Source organism: Channa argus, chromosome 1, assembly GCF_033026475.1.
Source record: "Channa argus isolate prfri chromosome 1, Channa argus male v1.0, whole genome shotgun sequence".
NCBI classification, from domain to species: domain Eukaryota; kingdom Metazoa; phylum Chordata; class Actinopteri; order Anabantiformes; family Channidae; genus Channa; species Channa argus.
The window spans coordinates 36,096,964-36,123,649 of record NC_090197.1 but is presented as its reverse complement, the minus strand read 5'-3'; the positions used below and the strand labels follow the sequence as shown (position 1 = coordinate 36,123,649).

The following is a 26,686-nucleotide window of genomic DNA, read 5'->3' as shown; positions in this document are numbered from 1 at the left end:
GAGCCTGTGATTGCATCAGTTGCAGACATCATCCCTGCCCTTGGCCAATACAATAAAACCGAGCAACACTAAAAAAATCTGGAGAAATGATTGAATGCATATTTGCAGCTTGTAAGAAAACGACCATTCTTCTTCTCTGTATAGCTCTGCTCTTTCTGAACATAGCCAGTGGGCAATGACCTCTCTTAGCGAGGTACAAACCTCTGTCCAGGGGAAAAGAGAGGTTATGGTTCTTGCTGATAGAGAAGGAAAGGTCTGATGTTAGCTAATAAGTGAGTGGGAGCTGAGGGGAAAAGGGTGCCAAAAGGAAAAGGGTAGGTCCAGAAAAAGACAGTGTGAGTGACTGCTGATGTGTGAAAGATCAGCTCTATGGGGAATCTGCCTTTGAGATATTTAACTGAGCTTTGATTAGAGGAAACGAGCCCACTTACTGTAATTGGATGCACCGCGCTTGCTCCATCCCTCCTCTTTTTCTGCTATTTCCATTTGTCTGTCTCTCTCTAATTTTTTGCTTATGCGCGGAGTAAACAGTCCTATGTAATGAAGAGAAGAGGGCCACGAATAAAATCCTGTTTTCGTTGAGGCACCTGAAAATGTACACTGTTGAATGAAATGTCATCTGCAGCAGGAGGTAGCCATTAGAGCTCCATTCTTAGTCGTGTCACAGAAAGTGAAGTATGTGGAAAGATTGTGCTCTGAGTTTGATTGTGGTGAAGTAGAAATGGAAGGGTATTACCACATTCTTGGTGCCATATAAAAAGGCAAAGCTATCATGGTTTTAAACAAAAAGAAAATAGTTATCTACTTTCCAATGAGGAATTAGTACTTGCAGCACTGGTTTACCACTTATTGCTGCTATGAGAGAATGGATAAGATATTCAGCTTCTAGCAGGTTCACATCTACTGCAGTGACGTGCTCAATCCACTTGGAGGCACTGTGCATCCTTCAGTGAACACGGTGTATGTGTGTGCGCTGCTGCTCATGGCTTGTGTGCGCCAGTATTTTTCTGGCTATATATGGTTCTATCTGCATTCATATGCCTCTGTGCAAAATCAACGAGTGGGCTACCTGAGCTTATAATAACATTCCCATGATGCACCATGCAGCTTGGTACAGTACCAGCTTTACAGAATTGGCATTGTGAAATGAAGGGCCACTTCTCACAGCGATTGTTAATGTGTCCCCGGCCTCTGTGCATCCACATCAGTAGACCTGAGCACCATTTATGTTTTAAACGGCATAAGAATTTAAATTTTTCATGCCAAATCATAAATGCATAGCATAAGGTAAAGAGCTGAGGCTGAAAAATTCGGTGTTTGCAGGTTGGTTGATGCCTTGCGCTACCGACATGGGGGTGGACATAATAATAGCAACATCTATATATCCCTACACATCTACACCACATTTAACCTCAGGAGTTTAATGTTTTTGGTTTAAACGGTGTTAAGTGGTTGACATTCCTATTGTGGCTGTGCTATTGAACTGCATCATATTGTTAATTACAGCAAACACTAGCTCCAACTATAAGATACACCTTAGATATAAGACAACAGATCCCAACATTTCAAAACCACCAGCACATTCTTATCAAGCATGTTATTAACTTTATCAAACAGGTATTGCATGATGATTATATTGCATTGCATCAGCTTGTCACCAGAAATGGTTGTAATCCAGGTTTCATCTTCAAAAGAACTTAGTGGTCACATTTAGAAAGAAAGAAGTCATTTGTTTTAATTATACCCTAATTGTAATTCTATAGTAAGCTTTGTCTGGGAGCTGTTCTCTAAGAACTGAAGCCTTGATGATGTCATTAACAATGTGCCATTCAAGTTTATCTTATTTAAAGGAACATATTTCCCTTTAAATTTCAGCCAAACTCCTCCTCACAGCATGATTGTTTACCTGCACCTCTAAGTCATCTAAGCCATTCTTCTCTTCAGTAGCTCTCTTGTTTTTGGTTTTTTTTGTTTGGTTTGTTTGTTTGTTTTCATATTTCACCATTTTCCTTATTTTCGCTGTGTTTTTCAGTGTTTTTACATGAACAATTCTTTCGGTTTGCCAGCCAATCTCCTGTTGGTTCTGTAATCCTTTGGTTTCTTCCTTTTGGTTTCTCAAACTGCAGATTTACTGCTGCCTTTTATCCCTGATTTATTTATTTAGCCTCTAATATTAGGCCTTTGTGGGCCCAGGTTGAGACGGGTCAATTCATTAGTGTTGAAATGAGTGAGGTGCTAAAGGCTTTTGTCTGCAGTGTGCTCAGCTTTTTACGGAACACGCAGCCAGTGAACCGACCACATTGTTGCATTAATGAGGCTTATAGCTCAACCTGTCTTTGTTTGTCTTATTTTTAAATTGACAGCAGCAGCCGTTTTAAGGTAAATAGTAGTTTTGTTTGTACCTCTTTTGGTGAGTTCAGTGCTTTCTACAGAGATTATCTCACACACACATAATACAAGTTTTGCTTGTTACGAGAGGGTTCTGAGTCATTCCTGAAATTACAAGCTATATGTCTGTCATTATGAGCTGCTGTAGCTTCCGACCGCAATCGTGAATTGTGATTTTACTGGCAATCATTTCCCTGTTTCCTTTTATAACCAGTTTCTCTCAACTTGCCCTCAAATATTAAGTCTAAAATTGCCTGGTTATTGAGCCTATCCTGAAAGAGATACACTCAAGATTCATTTGAATACATATTAGTCTATTGATTTCACTGGCAGTGGTATGATTGGACATTATACATACCGTCCTATGCATCTGCCCACTGTTTTACGGCAGATCTTTGCCCTCAATTTAAAAAAAAAAAAAAAATATGACTAATATGACTAAAACTTTTTTTTTTTTTTTTATCCTGCGTTATGAGTTAAAAAACCTTTTTTAGGTTAAATTGACAGATGCAAATTAAACCTTAAAGCAAGTTAAGAAACAAACTCTTTTCAAACAAAAATTATGTGTGCAACTCTGTTGGTCAGTTTTTTTTTTTTAATGACTAAGGTTATTTTCCATTATATCAGTACATCATCTGCTTGTATACAGCAATACTATATAGACTATGGCACAGTAGAGAAAATTGTTGTTCTTCTGCTAACAATATCTACATCTCGAGCACCAAAAAAATGGGGGGGAAGAAAACCCTGCAAAAACATAATGTTGATTTGAGGGGTTCTCAAACTTTATTTTTACAGCTGCTCTTTTCTGCAGCTGTCAATGCTCATTAAACAATTTCAGTCTGTGTGCCTCCTCTGTACTGCCTTAAATTTTTTTATTTTATTTTTTTTAAATGTTTGCCTGTGCATAGCATATCCCAGTAGAAACTAATTGTTTATGGAACAGATCTTGGTATTGTCTTTCTAGCAACACTCTTTTTCCTTGTCAAATTAAAAGTTTAGCATAACAATAACATTATCTAAAATATTAGTACCAGCAGCAACAACTTTCCTGTAGTCCCGAGGTGAATGCAGCAGCAGTGCAAGTTTACTGTACGTAAATGTAAAGGTCAAAGTGTGTTGTTGGGACTATCGTTCACCTCAGCATGAAGATTATAACATGCATGTACCAAGTAGATAACTAGTATTTATTGATGTAGAAGTCCTCCTGTGGGCACTTATAAGTGGAAGCTTAAATGATTTGCATGAGTTGAAGTTTTTGCTCTATATTTAGTCTTGAGACCTTGCTAGTTACCACCTTTTTTCATTTGACATTTTTCAGTTTATAAAGTTAGAGCAGCACAGTGAATCTATGTGTCAGTCCTAAGATGGATCGGTCCATGGTGAACCCCACCTTTCACCCAATGACATCTCGGATTAACTGCAGCACCCCCATGACCTTTAATAGGATAAGTGGTTTAGATAATGGATGAATAATAGATGATATTCTATTTTTATCTATAGCCTGTCTTCCCTTGAGGCCCCCACTTTATACTGACAGGATGCCAGAAAGATCAATCAATATAAAAATTAATTACTTTGATTTTTATGAACCTTGTACCAGATGTTTGTGCTCCCACCAATGAGCCATTACTCAGAGCAGCTCCCACACAGCACCAAATATCCCTGTTAAAGCCAATAAGACAGAGGCTTTTACAGTGGGTGTACTACATTAAGATTATAACCATTGTAAGACATGTGAAATGTAGGATATTCAGACAGACACTGAAAATGGACTTTTTGTTGAAAAACAGCCTTAGTTTGAAAGCTGCAAATGAGTCTGGTAAATGGATTACAGTGACCTGTGGAAATGACTGGGATATAAGGACATATCCTCGATCAAGACCACAAGTGAGTCCCAAGATACAGAGTGTAAAGAATTATTCTGTTAAGTAGAAGTGGTAATGTCACACAAGAGACACATTCTATAGACTATACTCTCTCTCTATGTCTCTCTGTCTCTCTCTGACACACACACACACACACACACACACACACACACACACACACACACACACACACACACACACACACACACGGTAACTGTAGCTGACTACACTAAGCCTGCACCCAGCCCATTTCTGTGTGAAAACAGTGCATTAGTTATTATAAATTTAAAAACCTGGAGATCCTGGAAAACAACATGTTTTATGTTGGTTTTTTAGCCCCCTCTCTGACAGAAGAGCTCAGCTGAGATTTCATTTGAAACTAATAGAAATGTACTGGGTTGAAAAGAGCAAGTTACTTCATGTGAGACGAGAAGACAACTTTTTCCTGGCACTTATTGATTTTACACTCTTATCTAAAGCTGAACTTTGTGGTTTTGCGGGATTGCTTGATTGAACTGAAAATGAGCTGCATACTTAGCCTTTTGCCTGATTGCATGCCACGGTGCTAATTTACATTCAAGTCATGAAAACACAATGTCTGCCAGACAGCCCAAAAAAAGATGCTTTAGAAGGAAACGATGGGTAGAATTAGGGTCTCTGTAGTGAGCTTTTATTCTGCTTTGCAAGTCTGTCATGCAGACACTCGGGACATTTTAGGGTAAATTGTCGAAGTGAGACTAGTTCAGCCTCAAAACTTTCCCAGTGATTTTGAAAGTTTTAATCAGTGTTTTGATCGGCTATGTTTGTTTAAAGATTCAGCTGATGTTTCAGTGGGAGCAGAGAATTTTCCAAGAAACTGACTATGTATGAAGACCTTTCATTCACATTCTGAATAATGCCAATGCCGCAGGCTTGGGATTGATTGAGCAGCTCTGGGTGTCTAAGATACATAAAAAATGTGCGAGTTGTCTGTCATATTCCTATATTGCTACAAGTAGAATCATTATTCCTACAATGTAATTGCCTCACAGCTGCTGTTTCAATGCAATATAATAACTGTTGATCTCACAATCTAAATTGAGAGTCCAAAATTCGTGCCTTCGTTCGGATTGAATGTTTAACAAAATATATTTTTCATGATAGAATGAATATGACCAGTGCTCGTAATAATAACAATAATGATGATGATGATGATGATGATGATGATGATGCTGATGCTGATGCAGCAGTTGTGTGTTTTTCACCATCCAGGAGAGGGATCAGGATGCATACTCGCACATGCACACACACTGTACTTTAGTTAGTCTTGTAAAACTAAAACACTTTACTGTAATTTCAGTAATTAACCCAAACCCATTTCCTTTCCAGAGTATGGTTTTCCTCTCATAAATGACTACTTCAGACTGTGTGAAGACTTGTGGACCATAGTGGACAAACATGTCATTTGTTTTGCTGCTCTTGCACACACACGCACGCGTGTACACAAACTCAGTTACTCACTCCTCTGCTGAGAGATTATGTATATTTTTTAGGTCTCCAACATGTTGGCTCCAAATCAGTGTGAAATGTCATTTTGCCTCTAAAATTACAGCAAAGAGAGTGAAAAAGAGAGCAAGTTGTGAATAGCGCCGAAATAAAGAAACGGCACTAAAATAACATTAAGTGGTTCAGTGCTAACTTTATAGAATTCATATGCTACAGGGTACAATGGAGTGCTGCAATGATATGGGGGTGTAGTTAAAGTGGTGGAGGGGGCTGGTGTTTCAGTCCCTGCCTGATCATTTTCTTTAAATAAAACACTGAACCACATTCTGTGCTCCTTATGTGTACATTGAAAATGGGGGGAGAGGTTGCAGGTGGTCCTGAAATAGCTGTTTATAAAACATCTATACAATATGTGTGTATTGGAAACCAATATGAATCTTCACACTACACTTAAATGTCTTGATTTCAAACTTAGCACAACGATATACATAAGATGCTGTGGCATTAAAACAGTGTCTGACATGCCGTCCTTCTGATGGGAAGGATGAGATTTAATTTTCTCAACAGCAGCCGCATAACTGCCCCTGCTTCACATTAGTTGTTTGACCCTGTGAGTCCTTTAGAAGCCTCTTGTATAGTTTTTTTTTTTTCACTTGCACAAGAGTGTAATTTTGCACTGAGCTGTTCGGGTCTGAACAAACTGTGTACACACAGATGGAGGACCTGGAGCTGCTACAGTTTTGCTGCTTCTGTTGTGTGGCTGGTGCACTGTATAGAGAGAGCACATACACACACACACCTTATTGCTTGTATATGGTATTAAAATCTTTACATTCCAAGGGTGGGAGGTACAGTATAAGGTGTTAGAGACAGGAGCAACAGGGTGGAGGATGAAAAGGAGAGAGACATCAGACAAAAGAGGAGGTGAGAGCGATCAGATGAGACAGGTGGATTTGTTCACGGACTTTTCAAACAACAAAGATTTCCCCCACATCTTCATCTTCATTGATGGTATTTGGAAGACTGCAGAAGTATGATTTGTTTATTTCTTTCTTCATTAAGTCTGAAACGCAGAATACCAGTCAGTTCTCGTGCAACACATGAGATTTTCAATAATGAGTAATGCTATGCTTGTGTCTTCTAGTCAAAGCCCTATCAATTTAGTTTCGTGAAGCACAAAATTGCCTTGAAAAATAAAGCTTTGAACTATTGATTCATTCCTTTGCTGTTGGGTATGCTTTGAATTATTCGTAAGACAGCAGCGCAGCAGTCAGACTAGCTGCATATTCTGAGGCACTTATGAAAAGTGTTTTTGTTGGGTTTTCAAAGCATTCTGTATTATCATTCATAATTGAGTGATATTTTTCCAGAAGCCTGTTCGGTTGTATGGAATAAGAGCATCTTCCTCCAGTTGTGCTGTTAGAGTGAAATAATTATATGAAACAGGATCATAGAAGAAGGTGTCGATAATGCTTCTTAAATTGTTGCTGAGAATGATGAAAATAAGGAATGAAACCAAAATAAAATATATGATTGAATATTACGGTATGTGCACCAACCTAATTGTGATTTTGTCACTCTATTCTCCTTAATGTTAAAAAAAAAAGTATACCTGCTAAAATGTGTCTCACAGGTAGTACTTACTGAATAATTGGATTACATTACAGTGTAGAGGTCTCCTTGCTGTTGTGTGGATATACATTTATGAAGAAACTGAAACTCTACCATTAAAAAAAATACTTTAAATAATGTGATTTATATGACACTATAAATGAATTATTTGTGTGCTAACTTCTAATATATGCTGGTGCAAAGTGGCAAGAAGCAATTTTGGTGCTTTTGGAAGACATTGGTAATGACAGACCAAGGACGGAAGTATCCTGTTTTATGTTAAAACAACATTTAGCAGGGCTATGTGAAAATCCATGTTTGGCTAATTGGAGATGCTATGAACATATTTTAAAAAAATAAATCAGAATGATGTGTAAAACAAAAATGTTTTGTTCGGAATTCATGCAGAGTTACTTGTGTCTGTCCAAGGATGGCTAGAGTTCTGTCTCCCTGTAGTTGGTCTTGTACAGCAAAAAAGATTTTTGACCAGAGGCAAAATCGGATAATGACTCTAATGCACTGATAATGTGTCCAAAATGTGCATGTAGTATTATGTAATGCCTTACAATGAATTGAGTGTTACCTGTGGTTTCCCAGGACATTCTGAACAACCTCGACCCCTCGGGAAGTGGAGAGTTGGATGATGACGACCTCATGCTGGATGTGGACCTAACCGAGGATGGCTTGCATGGTCAGCGTGCGCACACATCACACGCACACGCACACAGTGTTTAGACAAAATATTTTCTGTAATTGCAGTTATCTTGCAAAGGATTTACATTTTTAAGATTATTCTACAGCCCTGACAAATGTTTCATTGGCTGGAGGTTGTCCATTATTTTCTTATAAGCAGATACCTCTAGCAAAAAATGTTCTGATCATAATTGTAAATTAATGCATCACCAAGGTCTGAGCTTTCTATTTCCAGCAGTATCCTTCTATGGCGTATAATGACTTGAATAAATTCAATCCTGCATTGCCTTGGGTTGCAGATTTGCCTCTGCAACATCCATTACAATCTTTGGACTTCTCATTGTCTATTATGTGCTGTTGCTCTTTTAACATTTGGTTGAAGAAGAGTTATTAAATTAAAACTGCACTACTGCCACACAGCTGGCTTTGAATGACAGCTAAGCATCTGACCTGCAGAAGTATTCAGCCAGCTGTCTAGTTTGTTTATATGAACAGATGCACACATACACACTTGCATATGGTGCCAGCACAACCACGCTGCATGTACAGGCCTAATAGGAGCAGAGTTTACATTTGATTGTCTTGACAACACCAGTATGGTGTCTGAATAATTATTTTAATAGCTTACTGTTTACACATTACATAACCCACTCTCCCATCTTGACATAGTAACTCCTATCTTAGGAGTTTTCTTTTTCATGCATGTTGACTTTGTAATATAATCGCGTACCAATATCATTAAAATTGGGTAAAATAGCTCCTTTTGTAGGTGTTAAAGGTAATCAGGTCATGTTAACACAATAGAATCGTGATATTTGTGTTGACAGAGTGTTATTATGGCTTCGCCAAACTGAAAATAAAAATAATGAATTCTAGGACATGTTTTCTCTTGTCAGACCTGAAAGCAAAGTACCATTCATGGATGGTGTGTTTTTTGCACTAGTTGAATGTGCAATGACAGGCTTGGTTTGTACAAACAAGGCTCTTTTTAGTCCCATAAAATGGAATATAGAAAGAAGTGCTAGATGTGGACCATCCATGTGCCCCTACAACCATATATTGCACGGGCACCTATATACACACCTATACACCTTGCTGAAATAAACACAAAAGCACTGCAGTAATTTTGTTCAGCTTTTTTTTTTCTTTTTTTTTTTTTCTTTTTTTTCTTTTATGATATGTTGATTGAGCATTATGGTTGTTTTAGAGCTGTGGATCGTGGTGCATACACTGAGAAATTTTACTAATATTTGGCCTGCTCTCATTGATGTAATCTACAGCCCCCAAAGTGATAATAAAGTTTGAATATTTACTTCTCTAAAACAACTTTAGCAAAACATGAATGTTATCACCTTCACGGGGGTAAAATTATTGCACATTTTACTAAGGCAGATTCTCCCCCCATGATTTCATCACTCCTAGTGGGTAAACAATGATTGCTTTGTTTTTCAGTGTAGGACAAAGAGAGAAAAGGGGGAGAGGAATGTTCCCCTCCAAAGGAATGTGAATTGGAGTGTCATCTCTTCCTACTCCTTTTTGGGAAGTGGCCGTATTTATAGCTCTGTATGTCATGGCTAGAGCTGCTATCATGTGAGGCAGTGTGAAAGCGAGACAGGCTAAAGAGTCCACTAAGAACCAACCCAGGGGCAGGCCTTGAGACGTGGGATAGGGAAGGGTGTTTCCTTCATCCTGAAGACACCCCGACTCTGCCACAAAGCAGGAAGAAGGAACTGGGAGGGGAGAAGGGAAATAAGAGTTTGGTAGAAGTGTCCTCAAGTATAAGTATTTTTATCCAGCTGTCAAGTCCCTTGACAGGAAAGAGGCCCCAGACTTTCTCCCTTGACTACCTCAGCCGGTGACCTACTAGCTTGGACCTCAGCTGCTCGCTCACCACCACCACGGTCCTCTCTCCCCCAGTTTAGGTTCCTAGGGAGTTCCCAGAAAAACAAGGCTGTCAACAAAGACAGAACCAGACAGGATGGGAGCTGGGTTGACTTTCTCTTTCTGTCCCTTTAACTGCTCACCAGCTGACTGGACGAGGAGTCACTTCTCAAGGCTCTCCATCTGAGTTTCTCTGTCTATAAGGATTTTACTTTTTCATTTGGAATATATTTGCACTTTATTACTTTACAGAGGACTTTTTCTGAGCTGAAAAGGACTTTTTGAGAGAGCTCGAGTTCCCTGGAATGTAACAGTTTAGTATGAAACAGGCCGTCTGCTCCTTTGCTTTGTGCTGACACAGAGGGTAAAGTATTTTAACCACTGCTGCTAAATTCCTTGGATTGGCTTTTTTAATCTAGCTTTCTCTCGTTAGCTCTCTTTTTCTTCATCGCTCTTTGTCCCTTTCTCTCAGTTGTGTATAAAAAAAAAAAGTCAAGAGTCTGTTTGATTTCCTGGAGGTCATGCTCTGTAGTTGTCAATTTTGTTGCAACCATGGTTCATTTCACCTCTATATGCTGTTGAGTGCCGCCAAATACTACGTCTTTTTACGTGTTTGAAAATGAAATGGCCCTTCCCGGTGTGTGTGTTTGGTGCAGACAGCCAAAAGAAATTGAGATGGATCAGATTATGATTTATATGTAGCTGCACTACAATAGAGTATTTGCAATATGCACTGCAGTATTCATTACCACAATGAAAAATCACCTCATATTCATGTATTGTGAGAGTGTGCAAGTCACAAAAGAGGTAAAGAAAAGTAGAGAAAAACAACCTCTGCATAACGCGGCTCATCTTCAGCCACTGACATGTACTCGCATCTACAGTGTAGTTTATCACAAACACTGGCTTCATAAATTTCTCATCAGATAGCACAGTGAATAGCGTAGCCTTTTTTCGCTCACTTGCTGCTTCTCTGTTTCAGAATAAATTTCTTTGGTTCACTGCGCTTTCTTTTCCTTGCATAGACTCTGACAGGATGTCCCACACTGATCGCTCAGAGAGGGCCGGCCGGCAGGGGCACCGCCGTAAACATCAACGCTGGAGTGGACCAGACCGCTCATTCATTGATAGCAGGTTGTTTCTTAGGTTCAAAAGATTAAAACATGTCAGAAGAAAAAAGGTAAAAACAGAGCCATCATCACGGTTTTTCTCTGTGGCTGTTTGTCTCTGTCTCAGGGCTCATGCCTTTCAGCACTATGACGGTGTTAAAGCTCCAAGGATTTCCTCCCGGCCTAACGCCTCCGAAGGCAGACAGCATGGCTACACAGTGATGCTGGATGAACTCACACTCGACCACATGACTCAGGACTGCAGCTCACTCAAGAAGCAGCTGCTGAAGCTGAAAACATTACTGAAGGTTTGGCCCATTTAAACAGTGCTGCGTGCCTGCATTCGTGCTCATATGTTTGAATATACTGTGAATATCTGTTCGTTTGACAGTGACAGACACTGAACAGAGACTCTCTGTCAGAGGTAGACACCCGTTTGCAGAGGTGACATGGGAGGAGAAGAAAAAAAAATACAGTTTATCAGTTACAAAATAAAGCAATTGTAGACCTACAAAGGAGTAAAAGAACTCCATACTTTAAAATAACAAATTGATCATAGATGCTTTGTCTACCAACTACAGCATAAAAACAGATGTTTGCCTTTAAAGGTGCAGTGTGATTTGAAGGGTTCTTTAGGTGACATAGCATATAGAATTCATTGTTTTGTTTTCATTAGTGTGAAATCACATGAAAGTAAGAATTTAGCTTAGAAACCTTTTATGATTCCGTATAGCACCAGTCACCCCTGCACAGAGGCCGCCATGCTGTGCCGCCATGTTTTTACAGTAGCCTACAGGATATCCTGTGTTTCACACTGAAACATGCAGCTTTAATTGGTGCTGCTTTATGTCCGAAAATATTTTATCGTAAAAATTTGAAACGTACAGGTCACGTTTCAATTAGTGTCAATGTTAAAAAGCAAACACAAAGTAAACCTAGGTTTGAATAGGAATGATTTAGGCAAACCAGATGTTAAGTTGAATGACCAGTAATGAGGTAATCAGAAGAAATGGTGGTAATGTGACAAATCCACCATGAATGAGGCTTGTAATTAGTTTTATTATGTCTTGTTGTTTATGACTCTTAGGACATTTGCTCACAAGAGCCACAGCTACCAAGCGCTTCATGTTATACAGAGCCTGGTATCTGTCAATTTTAAAACCAGACCTGCTATAAATGAGTCAAACTGGGCTGTCTTACCTGGCCAGGTAATTTTCTTATCTTGTGTGTTTATGCAAAAACATTTGTTAATATCCAAGGCAGGTTATTGTACATATGCCAAGTGACTCGAATTTTGAAGTAGCGATAGAAGGTGTAATGTCTTGTCACTGATTTTCGTAGATGACATGACCTTGGGAGACACGTTTGAGAAGTGAGGAGGGGTTTTAGATGGTTGCAATTAGTAATCTCACTGCAAGATCCCACTAAATTTTTTCAGCACCTTTTAAATCAAATATCTCCTTTAGAAGCGTTGGTTGTGCTTATTCCAATTAGGCAAACACTTTGGCTGTATTGCTTCAAGATGTAAAATATTTCTTGTGGTCCATTCGAAATTTTGTTCTTGGTTGTGTGTTTTTTTTTTTTTTTATTATTATTTTTTTTTTTTATTTGAGCTCAAGGCAGAAATAGTCAATTGAGCCTCTAGCCTAGCTGAATCCTAATTGATCTTTGCTTTATTGTGCTGACAGCCAGATATCCAGCACAACTCTCTTTATCTATACTTGGTTTGATTGTAGCCTACCTGACCTGAATAAGGAGCGAGTGGAATGTAGTTTGCATTGAATTTTTATATAAATTGGTTAATTGACAAGCTATTTATCAACAACAATTGTATTATTTTTTCTGAAAATTACATTTAGTGAATTGTATTAAACACTCAAGATTAAATTTGTTTTCATTTCTATGTCATGATATTGTAAATTGAGTACTGCAGATAAATAAATAATTTTGAAAATCATTTTAAGCTCTAATAACCTGTGATTGGAATTTTCATTATTCTTGATATTTCACTCACTAAAGCCTTAATGAATTATTAATTGGAAAAATAATCAAGGACCATAATTGGAGTGTGTAACCGAGACGATATCCTGCCTTGGGGGAAAAAAAATTATATACTTGTTGCACTTTAAATCAAGCAGTCTCTAAAATAAGGACATTTTTGTACTCAATGAAATTAATGTATTGAATGTAAAAAACAAAACAAAAAAACAACCATACTCAACAACTCTGCCTAAAGTATCAAACATTGGTGGCTGACACTTCAGGGTTAGCTGAGTATATGTGTTAAAGAGTACAATTATTCCACAGTAGTGAAATATTGCTCTTGAGGCATGCCTAAGGTAGTTGTCGTTGATCCAGCTGACTGTGTACTGTGTCTGTGTGTTCTATAAATTTTGTTTGTTTGCAGCTTGAGGATACAGACTCTCCAACAGATGTTCCTGAGGAGGTTGAAGATGATACTACTGCATCACAGGTGAAAAACTTTACCTTAATTTTACGGCTGGTGGTTCTAATATTGTGGTCGACAGGGGTCAGCATTTTCCCTGTGCTTACCCATGTGACCACATTAAAACGACCAAGTGGTTTGAGGCTGATCAATATGTACAAAATACAGTATAGCTGTGTGTGTGTGTGTGTGTGTGTGTGTGTGAGCAACAAATACATGTATTTGCAATTTCAGTTGGAGGAGCTGATTAAGGAAGTGCAGTTGCTCAGAGAGGAGCTGAGGAGTCGAGACAAGACCATTGCTCAGCTCACATTACAGTGTCAGCAGCTACAACAACAGCATCAGCGGGAACAAATGGTGAGTTGGTGTGAACTGCACTGCTAAGTGAGAAACCTTAAAAGGCAGCTTCATACTATACAGCAAATATACTGTGTAACCACATAATTCCAGGTAGAAATTATTCTCCAGTGTAGCTGCCCTGAGTGGGTAGCTGCCTTATTTCTAATGCCGATATTTATGTTATTTTCTTTAAAGCTTTAAACCTGCTAAGTGCAGAATTATATAAACAAGGCATTAGTGAAATTAGAAACTGACAAGATCATTGCTCACAGGCTGTACAAATCCCTGGTTCACCTCAAATGGCTTTAAGTCTATGCACCGTCTATTTAGAGAAGAAAGAAAACTCCACAAAAGAAACAAAGGGAGAAACATCACAAAGAGCATCAGAGGAGGATCTTTCCTCACAGATCTGAGATAGTCAAGCATGTCTGGGTACAACTCCTGCTTTATCTTTGTTTCACACCAATGAACAGGGACAGGAGACATTATTTTCTATAAACGTAATCACCCTGTGCTTTGTGGCATATTGAAGAAAGATGGATTGTTATAAACAAACGGCGTGAAAGGCATGTGATGCAGATTTACGCTTTGGCTTTCAGTTTTATAGTGGTCAGTGACAACATACTTTGATACCAGTCATCGTTTCTGCTCGCGCCTGTTTTTGGGATCCTCCATACACTCCAGTGTGTGCTTGCACGGTTACATCTGCCTTCCAATAACCTACGTTCTGTTAGCTTTTAGCTGACTCCGTCTTCATTCGAACATTCGTTAGTGTCTTGACCAGGCTCCCTTGTTAGCCAAACAACTATATGCCCGACTGACATTATTCAGATCCCTTCTGTATTGGAAAAAAAAAAATTAAATGTCAAAGCAAGCCCTGTCTGCTAGTCTCCCTGCCACATGCTATTCCTCCAATTAGAACTAGCACCCACCCACTGCAGGCTCGTTGGTCTAACACAACATTGTTGCACCCTCACCTTCAACAAGCAGATCGAGTAGGAACGAGCAAGGATGCATTTTCAGATCTGTGTCTGAATAATAGTGTAGAGTCTGAAAGAGTGAAGATGCTTGGGGAAGCAGAACGAACAGAAGAGAGAAACGTTTACATGGACCCCTGACGTTATAAGGAATTCTGCAGGTTGTGTTCCTTGTGTAACTTTTGTACAAGCATAAAAACAAACACATAAGGCTGAGGTCAGTTCAATGTGCTGAGGAAGTCTGAATTTTAGATTTTGAGAAAATAAATGCTGTACAACAACAGTAGAATCTGTGAAAGTTGCAGATTGTCTGGTTCATGTGGTGTCTTGCTGGATCTGCAGTTTGTCCTTGAAATTAGACAGAAAATATTAAAGAGCGAGGCAAACAAAGGTTAAGTGTTGAGAGATTTTAATGAATTGAACCTAAAAGAGTTATGCGAAACTAGTAGCTGCATTTGGCAGTGTACTGTCTGTGTGTACGTGAACTGGGACTCAGAAAATATAGTAATAACGGTATGGAGAAAAGCTGAGCAATAAAAGATTTCTGATTTCTCAGCCCTACGTGACAGACTGCAGTTTTTGGATGCTGCTTCCACCACTGTGGCGGCAGACTGCTCATGATTATACGCCGCTCTTGTTTGAGCCGCATTGAAGTTTTCATCAAGGCTGGCAAAAACTTGCAATTTCTGTCATATTCTGCTATAGTCTTTGCAGCCCAGCACACATTTCTCTATGTGTTCACATATAAAATAGAAGATGTTAGATGTAGTAAGAAAGTCTCACAAGTGAAAGCTTATAAAATGATCTAATGCACATCACTATTTGTTGTGATGTTCAGTTTCAATTTGAAATGATTTCTAAAAAAAAATCTAATCACATAGATTTCTCTAATCGGGTAGTCAGTCAAAGGGTTTTGTTAGGAAAAGGTAGTACTGAGTGAGAATTTAATTGAAGTCAGAGACTTTTTACTGTAAGATTTGTGGAATTAAGATTTAAATATAATTTCTACCATTTACGACCTGGCCCTAATTTTCCTTCATTTGCCCATCACGCCTGTCACTTCTAATTTTAAACTCCTTTGATAATCCGCTTACTCCTTGTTTTCTTTCAAACTGGACTCATAGCAAAAGAAGTAGAGAAACAGTATTATTTTGAATTGTTTTTCAATTGTTTTAATTATTTTGTTTGTTCAGCTTTTAAAATGCTACTTGTTCAATTTCTAATATTTTTTATTTATTTTTTTCAATAGACTACAATAGTGTATTTTTTCATGAATTGTTCTCACATTGACGTCAGTTGTGATGTTTCTAACTGGTCCGCAGGAAGGATGTATTTGGGCATGCTTTTTGCCTTTTTAGTTTTCCTTTCCTTTCCCAGTTTGATTTGATTTGAATGCTGTACAAAGTTACTGTTATACTTTTAACTAGCATGACAGCAGACATGGAACATCCACAGTTTTAAAATGAAACAAATCATACAACATTCGCTTTTCCGTTTTTTTGGGGGGGTTTTTTTGGCGTCAGTCTGCTCAAGGGTGTCAAGTCAGGTGTCAGTGCCACCAGCAGAGGGCTCCCTCTTTCCAGCAGCAGAGCGACAGGCGGATGGACAAACGGATGCAGCATCACTATGACAAGGCCACCCAGACGTACTGGAGACCAGCCAGCCATGCTGTGAGTCCAAACATGACACAAACGCTCTCCTGACAAGTGCACTCTGGAAACCTTTTGTTTTGCAGGATTTCTTGAAGTTGTGTGTATGTTTGTGTGTGTTTCATATTTTTAACAAATATCACTATATTTTTATACCAGCATCTTATGCAGTGGTGCACAACGGACCTTTGGGACACACTAGAGCACGTGTGCAATATGTCGCTGAGTAACTCCACTTAATTCAGTCTACCAATTACCCATTTATCTGCTGCCTCTTTCTGGTCAGCCACATCTGAATTGTTAGACGACTACACCATGTCTTCTCTATGGAATACAGTTTATTAGGTTGTCAGTGGAGTTGTCACTCTGCCTCACTTTCTCAAAACCCAGGTCTTACACTGAACAGGAAGCTGTGATGCTGATGTTAATGTTAAAGTGATGGAGAAAGACAAGATCTGCGGGAGTGTGAGTGGGGAAAAAAGATTTATGTGAGGAAGCAAGCAAACATAGAGACGGAGAGAAAGAGAGAGCGAAGTGGAGGAGGGATGGATAGGTGTACAGTGTGTTCAATATCATGCCTCAATAGTATGCTGTGTGGCAGCCAAATATTGATTCAATAGCTGGAGTGCCACAGGCAGGGTGCCTAGTAAACACTCCCCTAATTGACCTGCTCTCAGCTGCAGGAGTGACACACATACACACACAAAAGGCTTTAGCTGAGCAGCATAAGGATATAAAGAAAGGAAAAGAATTAAAAAATGATACCAAAGAGATTTACAGTTTTATTAATGTGGCTGTAATGATAAACATCGGACGTGCAGTCCAGCTAATGGGGTGGTTGACAGTGGAGGGCGTATCAGTCAGAAGTCATCTTAATGTCGTGCACGTAGTCAACAGAGGAGAGAAACATAAAGGACAAAACAGGCCGACTCAGTAGGTTCCCGCTTACCACAGGAGCATATGGTTTAACAGTTGCTATGACAACCATCAAAGCAGGGCTAGATGTACTCGGTGGGAATCATCTCCATGGTGGAAACAGATCTATGAACCTGAAGTGCCTAGTGTATAATAACACCTGTCCATTCCCTTTTCTACCATCCTCCTGTTTTCTGTTTCTTTAATTTACATTACTGTGTCGTCACCGGGGTGGAGACTATTTCCCGCACCGTGTTTTGCAGCAATGTGGGTACAAACACATTATGTTAGTGACATTTTGCTTTTCAGAGCATGCAATTGCTCTAAAAGGTTAGCTGCGGGTTTTTGCTTTGTGTTTCTTGACAAGGTAACAAGAAAAGAGAGCACACAGTAAACAAATAACACCGAGAAAGGATGTTTCTTTCTTTGCCTTTGTTTCTAGATTTGTTTCAAAGCTCTTGGTAGCAGACTGATAAACTTCAGTTCAGTGCTCCTCATACAATGCCTCGCTTGTGTGTTTTTTACAAGATCTTTCATTGCGTTTTGTTCTTCGTCTACATTGTTTTTCTAACCCTTGCCATTTCCTACAAAAATATCATTTGCTGCTCCCCCCACGCATACATATATACATTGAGTCTGTCTTTTTCACTTTTCAGTGCTTCTCCCACACCCACACCCACACCCACACCCACACACACACACACACACACACAAATTCATAATATGGTGTCATCTTTATTATTCCCCCCCCCACCCCATTTAGTCTCTGAAATGCCCTTTTCTCTTGATTTACCCTTCCTCTGACATTTAAAGTGCCACTGTATCATAGCACTGGGAAAGCTCTTCCCCTCTGATAGTGTTTTTGAGTGCTGAGCTGAAAGGATCAGCCAGGAATAATTTGGATGTCGAAGGCCAGTAGCTATAATCTTTTTATAGCTTTAAAGCTGATAACTGGTTTCCTTATCAGTGCACCCTGGTGCTGGGAGGTCTAGAGTTGAGTCTTTGGCTGAGTCCCACAAACAACTTAAACATGGAGTTTAGAGAAATCTTACCGTATTTTGAGCTCAGATTAAGAGTGTAAGAAAAAACCGAGAGAAGAAGCTCATGGCCTTTGACCTTCTGATATGGGTATTTGTGGACTATAACTTTTTTGTTGTTAAGTCCATTATTCAAGCAGCATCTTCCAGCAGCTTGAGGGTCTCCTCAGGGGAGCTGCTCCTTCTCATTTTTCCTTAGGAACAAAACATTGGAGGCTTTTGCTTTGTAGGCTGCTTTAACTGTATTCACTGTTTGTAACGACCAGGGATGCACTCATAACTTCTTCCAGTATGTAGGAAGGCTTTCGCAGCATATTCTAACCAACTCCTCTGGGCACCAGCTCCTGCAGCTTCCCATTTTAATCTGCTTACAATCCAATTTTGAGTCCAGAGGCATGTTCATGAGAAAAGTGTCTCACAATAAAGTATGAATATATGACTGTCAATGTACAAGATGCCAACAAATATTGGACACACTTGTTGCAGCAAGATGCTTATGTAGTGTGACGTATTTAAATGCAACTTGTTGAAGAACACTCTCTGCACCCAAGAGCAGTCACAGCGGCAGTCATGTTTTCTGTGTCTCTTCTGTCTTTCAAAACAAAACGTGACCAGTATAATTTGCGTAATTTCAGCACAATGGCACAATAGAAAACTACGCAACCTTGTGTTTTTGTTCTGAGAGACCCTGATTGCCTGCATAAGTTTGTGTGTGTGAGTGGGATGTGTCACATGTATCTCTTGTGCTCAAGTGTGGGGCACAGTCTGTGTGACTGAACAATGAGTTCAGCAGACTGAGGACTGAGGATCCGACCTTGTTAATAACCCAGATAAACAAACACGCAGATGAACAGCAGCAGTGAAACAATGGCAACACAACAGGCAATGTTTCATCAGTGGCAGACAAAGAGGATAATTACAGCATCCCTCCTACTCCCTCTCTGCTTTTTAAACATCCTCTCCTTCATCTCTTCTTCTCTTCTCACACCTCCCTTTGTGTCTTTTTATCACTCCTGCCCTCTCACTGTTATTCTCTTACTGTCTTGTTGTTCTGTCAGTGAATTCTTTTCTTTTTGTCTCTGTTGTTCTTTGTTTGACTTGACTCAATTCATTACTTCTTGTAATTAGATACATTTCAAGTCACTGTGTTAGAGTGTGTGTGTGTGTGTGTGTGTGTGTGTGTGTGTGTGTGTGTGTGTGTGTGTGTGTGTGTGAGTGAGAGAGAGGCCAGGGAAGGGGAGGAAGGAGGTTTTAGCGGGGTTAGTGATCAGTATTAAGCTGTAGGTTGAAAGAATAAGTCCCCCCCCCCCCCCCCCCCCCCCCATCTCAGATCGTGACATTACCTCTCCACAGACAACTCTTCAGTCTACCCCCTTGCATTACAGACAAACCATCACAAATGCACACGTACACACTTGCTTACACATGCGCGTTGATTAGAGCACGCTCACACAGCAGACTCGTCTTGGACAGGTGAAGATTTAATTGCCAAATTCGGTGGAGTGAGACATTGTGGTCAGACCTGAGGTATTAGCTGTAGGCAGCCAAGGGGAGCTCTGTGTAGTGGATTAGGGGATTCAAGCAGAGAGAGGGCGTTGTAGGGACACAGCATTGTGGATTCTTATAAATGCTGTTGTTATTTGATGAAAAGGCTGTCGGATTACAAAGAACAAGTTTTACTTGACTTTTAAGTTCTTGTCCTACTTTGCCAAGTTTCACCATCAGCTTTTGGGGCACGTGAGGTTGCTCAACGAATCCTGAGAGTGCAGTTCACTTTAGTGAACATGGCACTGCTGCCACTTCTGGTATCGTAGTTTTTCCTTTTGAAGAAAATGGCAAAACTACAATATTTTTTATTATTTGTTATTGTTTCTGACCTTTCATTTCTTTTTTTCATTCTGTCGGTCAAGTTTAAAGCCCTCAAAAAAAAAAATAATAATAACATTACCAAAGAAAAGTGTTTCCTGTTCTTTTGGCTGCACACATGATTACAGCTCTTTGGAGAAGTAGCTTTTCCTGTCAGAAAGCTAATAGTCTGAACCAAATTCACAGAGGGAACATCAAAAAATGAAATTCTCCCTCTGTCGTGCTCTCTCTCTTACTCTCTCTGGCTCTCTCTCTCGCCCTCTTGGTTTAATTTGTAGTTAGCAACAACTGGGATATTGAAATGCTTTACACTGATTATATTGTGAATCTTTGTGCTTTTAATGTAGTTTAATGTTTGTATTCAACCTTTTAAACCTGTAATACAAGTGAACAATTAGTCATTTAGCAGATGCTTTTATCCAAACCAACCCTACAACTAAGCAGCAGACACTAGGGACAGCTTGGGTGTTCAGTTTCTTGCCCAAGACACTTGTAGCTAAGAGGACCGGGAGTCGACCCGCTGGCCCTGTGATTCTTGGCTGACTGCTCTACCAACTGAGCTACGGCCGCCCCATTTGTGAGCTACACGCAAAGAATTTTACATTACTTCACATTTCGACTGCCAGTGACCTCTAGTCACTGCTAACACTGCTGTTTTCCCTGTGGGTGCTAGGTGCAGCTTGCTCTTGAGTTTTACCCTGTGGTTTAGGCTCCCCATTGTCAGGACAAGAGTTCACCACTGAGTGCAGCAGAAAGAAGGAGAATCCTATCCCCTGTGTTTTTTGGAAAGACGGAAGCATAAAGTATTGCCACCAGGCATCAAACCCAGAGTCTATGTGCTGGTGGGGGAGAAATGAAAGATGTTTTGATGGAATATGAAAACTTTAATAGTTTCTGCTCTGTGCACTGTTGAAGCTCTGATGGCCCTTCAGTGAAGAGGCTTTGCAACGATGGAAAACTGTAAAAACATTGACAGGCTAAGCTGCTGCAGAGGTATAATGAAGCGGCCAGACATTGTCAGGATCATTGGAGAGCCCTCCAGCCAGACCTCTTGTTCTCATTGCCTTAGGTTTTCCTCTCTGCACACGAAGCCTTGACGAGAGGCTACTGCCAAGACCTCCCGCTGAAACACTCGTTGGTGTTGTAGGAAGGACACGGAGGAGAGCAGAGCAGGCAGTCCTTCTCGCTCATGCTGGGAAGTTGCTGCCTCGCCCTTCTGGTCTTCTTTCTCACTCTCCGTTTCTTCCTTAACAGATTTGCCTCTGTTCTAAATTAGAGTTGTATTTGAGGCAAACTTCGCCACAGCTGAGGAAAGGAGTAGTGTTTTTTTTTCTTACTTTTTTTTTTTTTTTTTCAGTTTTTAGGGTTTCATTCTGTCTGACTGCTTAACGTGATGGCGCTGCTGCCCCTTCACTTTAACTCTCCCAGTGGGGCCATGGGTCTTTGAATTGCTTAGTGTGAAGATAGCTGCAGTACTAAGACAGGAACTTGTATTCCTTAAGGCACATGCAGACTTACGGATGCTTAATGTGACAAAATGAAAAAGTAGAGCATATAGACATGAGCTGCACTGACAACAATTGCAGCAGTCAGTAAATAAACAGTTATGGGTTTGCCACTTCCTGTAACCATATATATTATACTGTAAGGCCAAATCTTACTGTGTACCCCAGTGCAGACCAATGCACAAAAAAAATATCTGCAAGTTGTTGAGTACATATACATCAAATTCACAACCAACGTGAACAGCTTTATGAAAAGTCCCCAAGCGTCCCCTCCCAGGTTATAGAAATTGTCCTGTCAACTTTCAAAAGTGGGTCGAAAACTGTATGGCAGTATTTTTGTTGGCTCAACTGTGAAATCTGTTTACGTTTACAGTATCATCTTGTTTTTGCATTGTGTATGATCACAGCCTCTCTAATCCATTAAGAGCATGCCTAGGGATGGTTGGTAATGGATTTGACTTTATATTTATATAAAAGGTATCACAATTATACAGCAGGAGGGAATTGGTTTCCAGAGTAGCCCGGGGGGGGGGGGGGGGAGCATAAAGACTATTGGAAATCTCTAGGCAGCAGACGTTTTATAGGATAATGAGTATACTATAATATTGTGTCAAACAAAGTGAGAAAATACTTTCCTGGGCTTTTTAAAGAAGACTCTAAATTAGCAAATAAACATCTTATACAATAGTGGCAGACTAATCTTTTTCTTTATGTTTGTGTTTGGATACAGTTTCCTGTGTACAGACTAATATACAGAAGTGATATAGTGAATAACATATGCGATCCCCCAAGTGTTGCCAAAATGCCAAGTAACAAAATGGGTTTAAAGGTGTTGAGAATATTTCTATTTGAGTGAATAATAAATGCAGATATATGTATATATGTATCCTGGGTTAAATATTTTACTCTGTGGGGACATTTCTAACCCGAAAGTTATTTTAGTGGAAATAAGGTAAATACTTGATGTTTTTATTTTTCTGAGTTCAACTTTCTTTTAAAAGAGATCTTTCGAAGTGATGGATTTAACACTGACTTGGTACATCAGTCTCTGTGCGTCAGTATGTGCATGTGTGGCTGTGTGTGGTTTTTGTGTGCTGTTTTAATTGGCCCATCTCTATTCATTAACAACACGTGAGTGTGTCTTCTCTATGCGAGCATGTTTCTGCATGTGTTTGTGTGTTTTCTGGTAGGTTATGCCTTTTGTCCTTTGTGTTTTTCTCTGCATAGGGTGTGCTGCACAACCCCTTGCTGTCCCCGTGGCAGGCACAGCACCAGGGCTTGATCCGTACCAGCATGCCCCAGCGCAGATTGAGTGAGTCACTAACGTCCTTTGCAGCCTCTTCTCCATCTTTTCATTACTAAACACATCCAGGGGTCAGTAAATAGCCTGGAAAAAGTTTTACTTTGTCTCCAATTAAAACACTCTGAACTATCACTAGTGGTGTTTGCCTCACTGTGCAATTATAGGACAATTTGTGCTCTATTAGTTCTAGATTAATTTGGAACAAGGTTGGTAGCATGCACAATTGTTGTTTGATTTACTGAACACAGTGTGACTGCTTGTCCTTTACCAATTAATTTTCTGGTGTCTTCTTGTGTTTCCTTGACTGCTCATTTATAGCTTCGCTTCTCTCATATGAGCTGCTTTCACTCAGAAACTGGCTAACTTTATCAACTGTTTCTACCTGCAAATACCTATTAAAAACCATGCTTTGCTGTTAATTTAACTACCTACATTTGGAGAAGGGGTCATCTTTATATATACAGTAATTGACTGGCACACTTGACCATCAAATGACCTTGGCTTTGGATTTAAAAGTCAAATTCCCACTTTGTTTGCTGTAAACTAAAACAGCTTGACTTCATTGAGAAAAGCAGGACTGCAGAAACAATGACAGCGCAGTCACAACAACCTCACGCAATTCAGTGAATCTCCCAACAAAGCTTTTGAGTTACTTTGCCAATGACAGAGCAAGGTAAAGAAAATGACAGTAAATAGGCTTTAGGAAATTTGCACATGTGAGCGAGGGAAGAGCAGAAACAGAAAGATAGATAGAAACTAAGAAAGGAACCCATGCTGTGTTCCTTTGATCTATCCCAGGGGGTCTCAGCTTTGTATCCTGAGGGAACGTGATGGAAAAGTGGCACAGGTGTATTTTCAATATCAAGTCTGTTCTATCAAGGCAGTTTTGACAAATGTGTAAGTACAGCCCAGCATTCAGTCAAAGTGCATTTTCTCCCACTGGTAGATTTCATGGTCTAATCAAGCAAAAAAGCATCAAAAGAGCGAGAGAGAGTAGGAGGAAAGAGGTAATGACACTGAAACATACTAATATAGCTAGTCATATTTAGACATAGGATGACAAACAGCTGATGGGAGGAAAACAAGTATATTTCTGTTATGCTGAATAAACTGCTAATGCCCTAACCCCCCCCCACTGGGAGCTTTGGCTGTAAACAAACCAGCAAAGAGTTCTTGCCAACAATAAAGGTATTTTACAATCGAAGACAGAAATTTCTGCCATTTCTGGAGTTTGATAAGAAATCAGACTCTTCATACAGGCTGCATCTAGTGGAGGCTGCAGTAATTATATTTTACATTAAATTGATTTGTTTGTTGAACTGATACGTGACCTTTTCTCAAAAGCATAAGTTAGGTGTAACTTCTAGATTGAACATTTCTTAACTCTGACAAGTGTCTGTTGTACATGTATGCTCTGCTTTTCCACGCTCTCTCCTGGTCTTTTGACCTTTTTCTCTGCCCATCTCATCTCTGTACTCTGTCACTCAATGATCTGAAAAAAGCAAATGTCCCACATGGTCTCTCTTCTACCTTTTCCACTTTTCCTCTGCACACCTTATGCAAATGGCAAGGAGTGGAGCACCTAGTGCAGTACTTTACTGACACAGCGTGGTACAGTAATCCTTTCATTAACACGATATCATCATGCTGCCTTCTCAGACTCCCTAACTCCTGCACGCTGGGCTGTGGTTTGCATCTCTGCAGTTTGCATGCTTCGGGTTGGGTTTTGCTGTTCTTATTGGTTGAGTTTTGGGGGTCACACTGTTGCTGCTTTAGTTTTAATATTTTGTTTTCACATTTAATTTACTCTTTTATTTTATGTTTTACTGTGTAAGTTTTGTGCTGTTATTGTGTTGTAGTTATTCTCAGTTTTATAAATGGGACTTTTCATTTCTTCCATTGTATAAGAGAACTGTTATGCATGCACTGGTAAAGCCCTCAGTGTGGATTTGTTTCCTATATTTTATTTAGGCGGTTTATTATTCTTGGGTTTGGATGAACTATATTGAAAGGAATAACATTTATGAATACCTGTGTTACTGGGAGCCAAAGAAAAATCGAAGTAATCCAACTTTCTCTGCTCTCACACTTTTCCCACAGCTTAAATTCAAACACGACCCAAATCACCATCTTTACAACCACCTGTATTAAATGACAGTATAAAGTCTAATCTAGCTGTGAAATGGAGAGCCACCATATTGGCACTCTCATCTGCTGATGCGCTGCCATCTAGTTGTCTTCCAGCAAATATAATGGGGATTATTTTCATCATTATTCAGATTCTTGTGCGTTGCTATTCTAATCACATTCCATTTTTCATAGCGAGAGAAGCTGGAGATGAGATGTTATGGTGTACCCTGCCATCTTCCAGCTGCCTCAAATTGCCGCTTTTCTTGGTTAGACTGATTATATTCTCTTAAAGTGATAGCTATCATGATTAAGCCGCGATATTTACTTTTTGGCAGTGCAACGAAGGGCTTAAAATGCTGAAATTGCTGCTAATTATTAGTGTCTATAGCAGACAGAGGTAAAGGCCAATAATTATTGACTATAGCTTTTTGCATCACTCAAACACTTCCAGGTGGGTCAGCTATAAATAAATGCAGCAATTACTGACAATATGTCAATTAAAGGTGTCCTATACTTATAACTTATAACCCTGGACACAGCTTGTGTTTTTACCACATTGCCCAAATTAAAAAATAGCAAGTTCCAGTGGGTTGTGCCTTGTTATGAGTGAGACAGGAGCAAAATAGGAATTAAGATTAATTAATTATTTCACTCAACCTTTTGATGTTGAATTCTGTAATTTGTGGATTGTTTTTTTAACTGTGGGAGTCATTAGGGAGTGCTTATTGCTGAGCGTGAATCATGGTAGGAATGAGAAGTGTCCAGACTGAAAAAGACTTTATAAAAACATGCCCGTAGTTTGAGTGGCAGACTAATCAGAGGTATTTGTATGAAGGCACAAAGCATCCTTTATTTAGGAGTATGCAAATTAGAAGCTCTTAAAAATTGCATTTCTCTCCTTCCTTATTACTAAGATTAAGAGGTGGACAAGGGTTTTAGACCAATGGACGCATTGTGGCAGGGGACCAGGAGATGGAGCTGTGGCCATGGACATCTGCTCCCACTCACATTAAATGACTGATGGTAGAAAGAGGCAGAACACGCTGATCAGCACATCCAAAGTATATGTTCACATCCTCTGAGATCCGTTCCTTTCAACTCACAGTGGGTATCTTCCTGCTAAATCTGAGTTCATGCTTTTTAGTAGCTTTAGATGGTTCAAGATGGATCTAGATTCTTCAACAATGGGAAAGGCCAAAGTCCTGTGATTTCTTATCAACAAAAACATCAGCATGCTGTGAAAAATCAGTCTCAAACTGAGCAGATTTAACTTTTGAAGTATGTTTTGAGAGATGTTGAGATCATAAGGCATTCACAAAATGTTCTTATATTGGATAAGATAGTAATATGGCATTCAGTATTGACTTCTTTCCTGGTTTGAAACCTCTTGGTTAGATGGATGGACTAATAAGCACTGTTGCTGTTGTATTCTGCAAATTGTCTGGAAATGTGGTCCCGAATGGCTGCTATAAAAATGTGAAGGT

General features: G+C 39.6%; 1 protein-coding gene across 4 annotated transcripts in view; it reads left to right on the top strand.

Moving 5' to 3' along the window:
• Positions 1–26,686, top strand: part of ccser2a (coiled-coil serine-rich protein 2a) — a 48,017-nt gene that overhangs the window by 15,492 nt on the left and 5,839 nt on the right. The window contains exons 4-11 of one of the 4 annotated variants that reach the window (XM_067516522.1): positions 7,950–8,043; positions 10,952–11,060; positions 11,163–11,343; positions 13,443–13,508; positions 13,716–13,838; positions 16,321–16,467; positions 22,997–23,081; positions 24,644–24,683. In XM_067516522.1, coding sequence (XP_067372623.1) covers positions 7,950–8,043; positions 10,952–11,060; positions 11,163–11,343; positions 13,443–13,508; positions 13,716–13,838; positions 16,321–16,467; positions 22,997–23,081; positions 24,644–24,683 — 845 coding nt within the window. Of the gene's footprint in view, positions 1–7,949; positions 8,044–10,951; positions 11,061–11,162; positions 11,344–13,442; positions 13,509–13,715; positions 13,839–16,320; positions 16,468–22,996; positions 23,082–23,256; positions 23,279–24,643; positions 24,684–26,686 lie in introns of all 4 variants that reach the window. The other 3 variants (XM_067516543.1, XM_067516532.1, XM_067516514.1) reach the window with 3 other exon arrangements.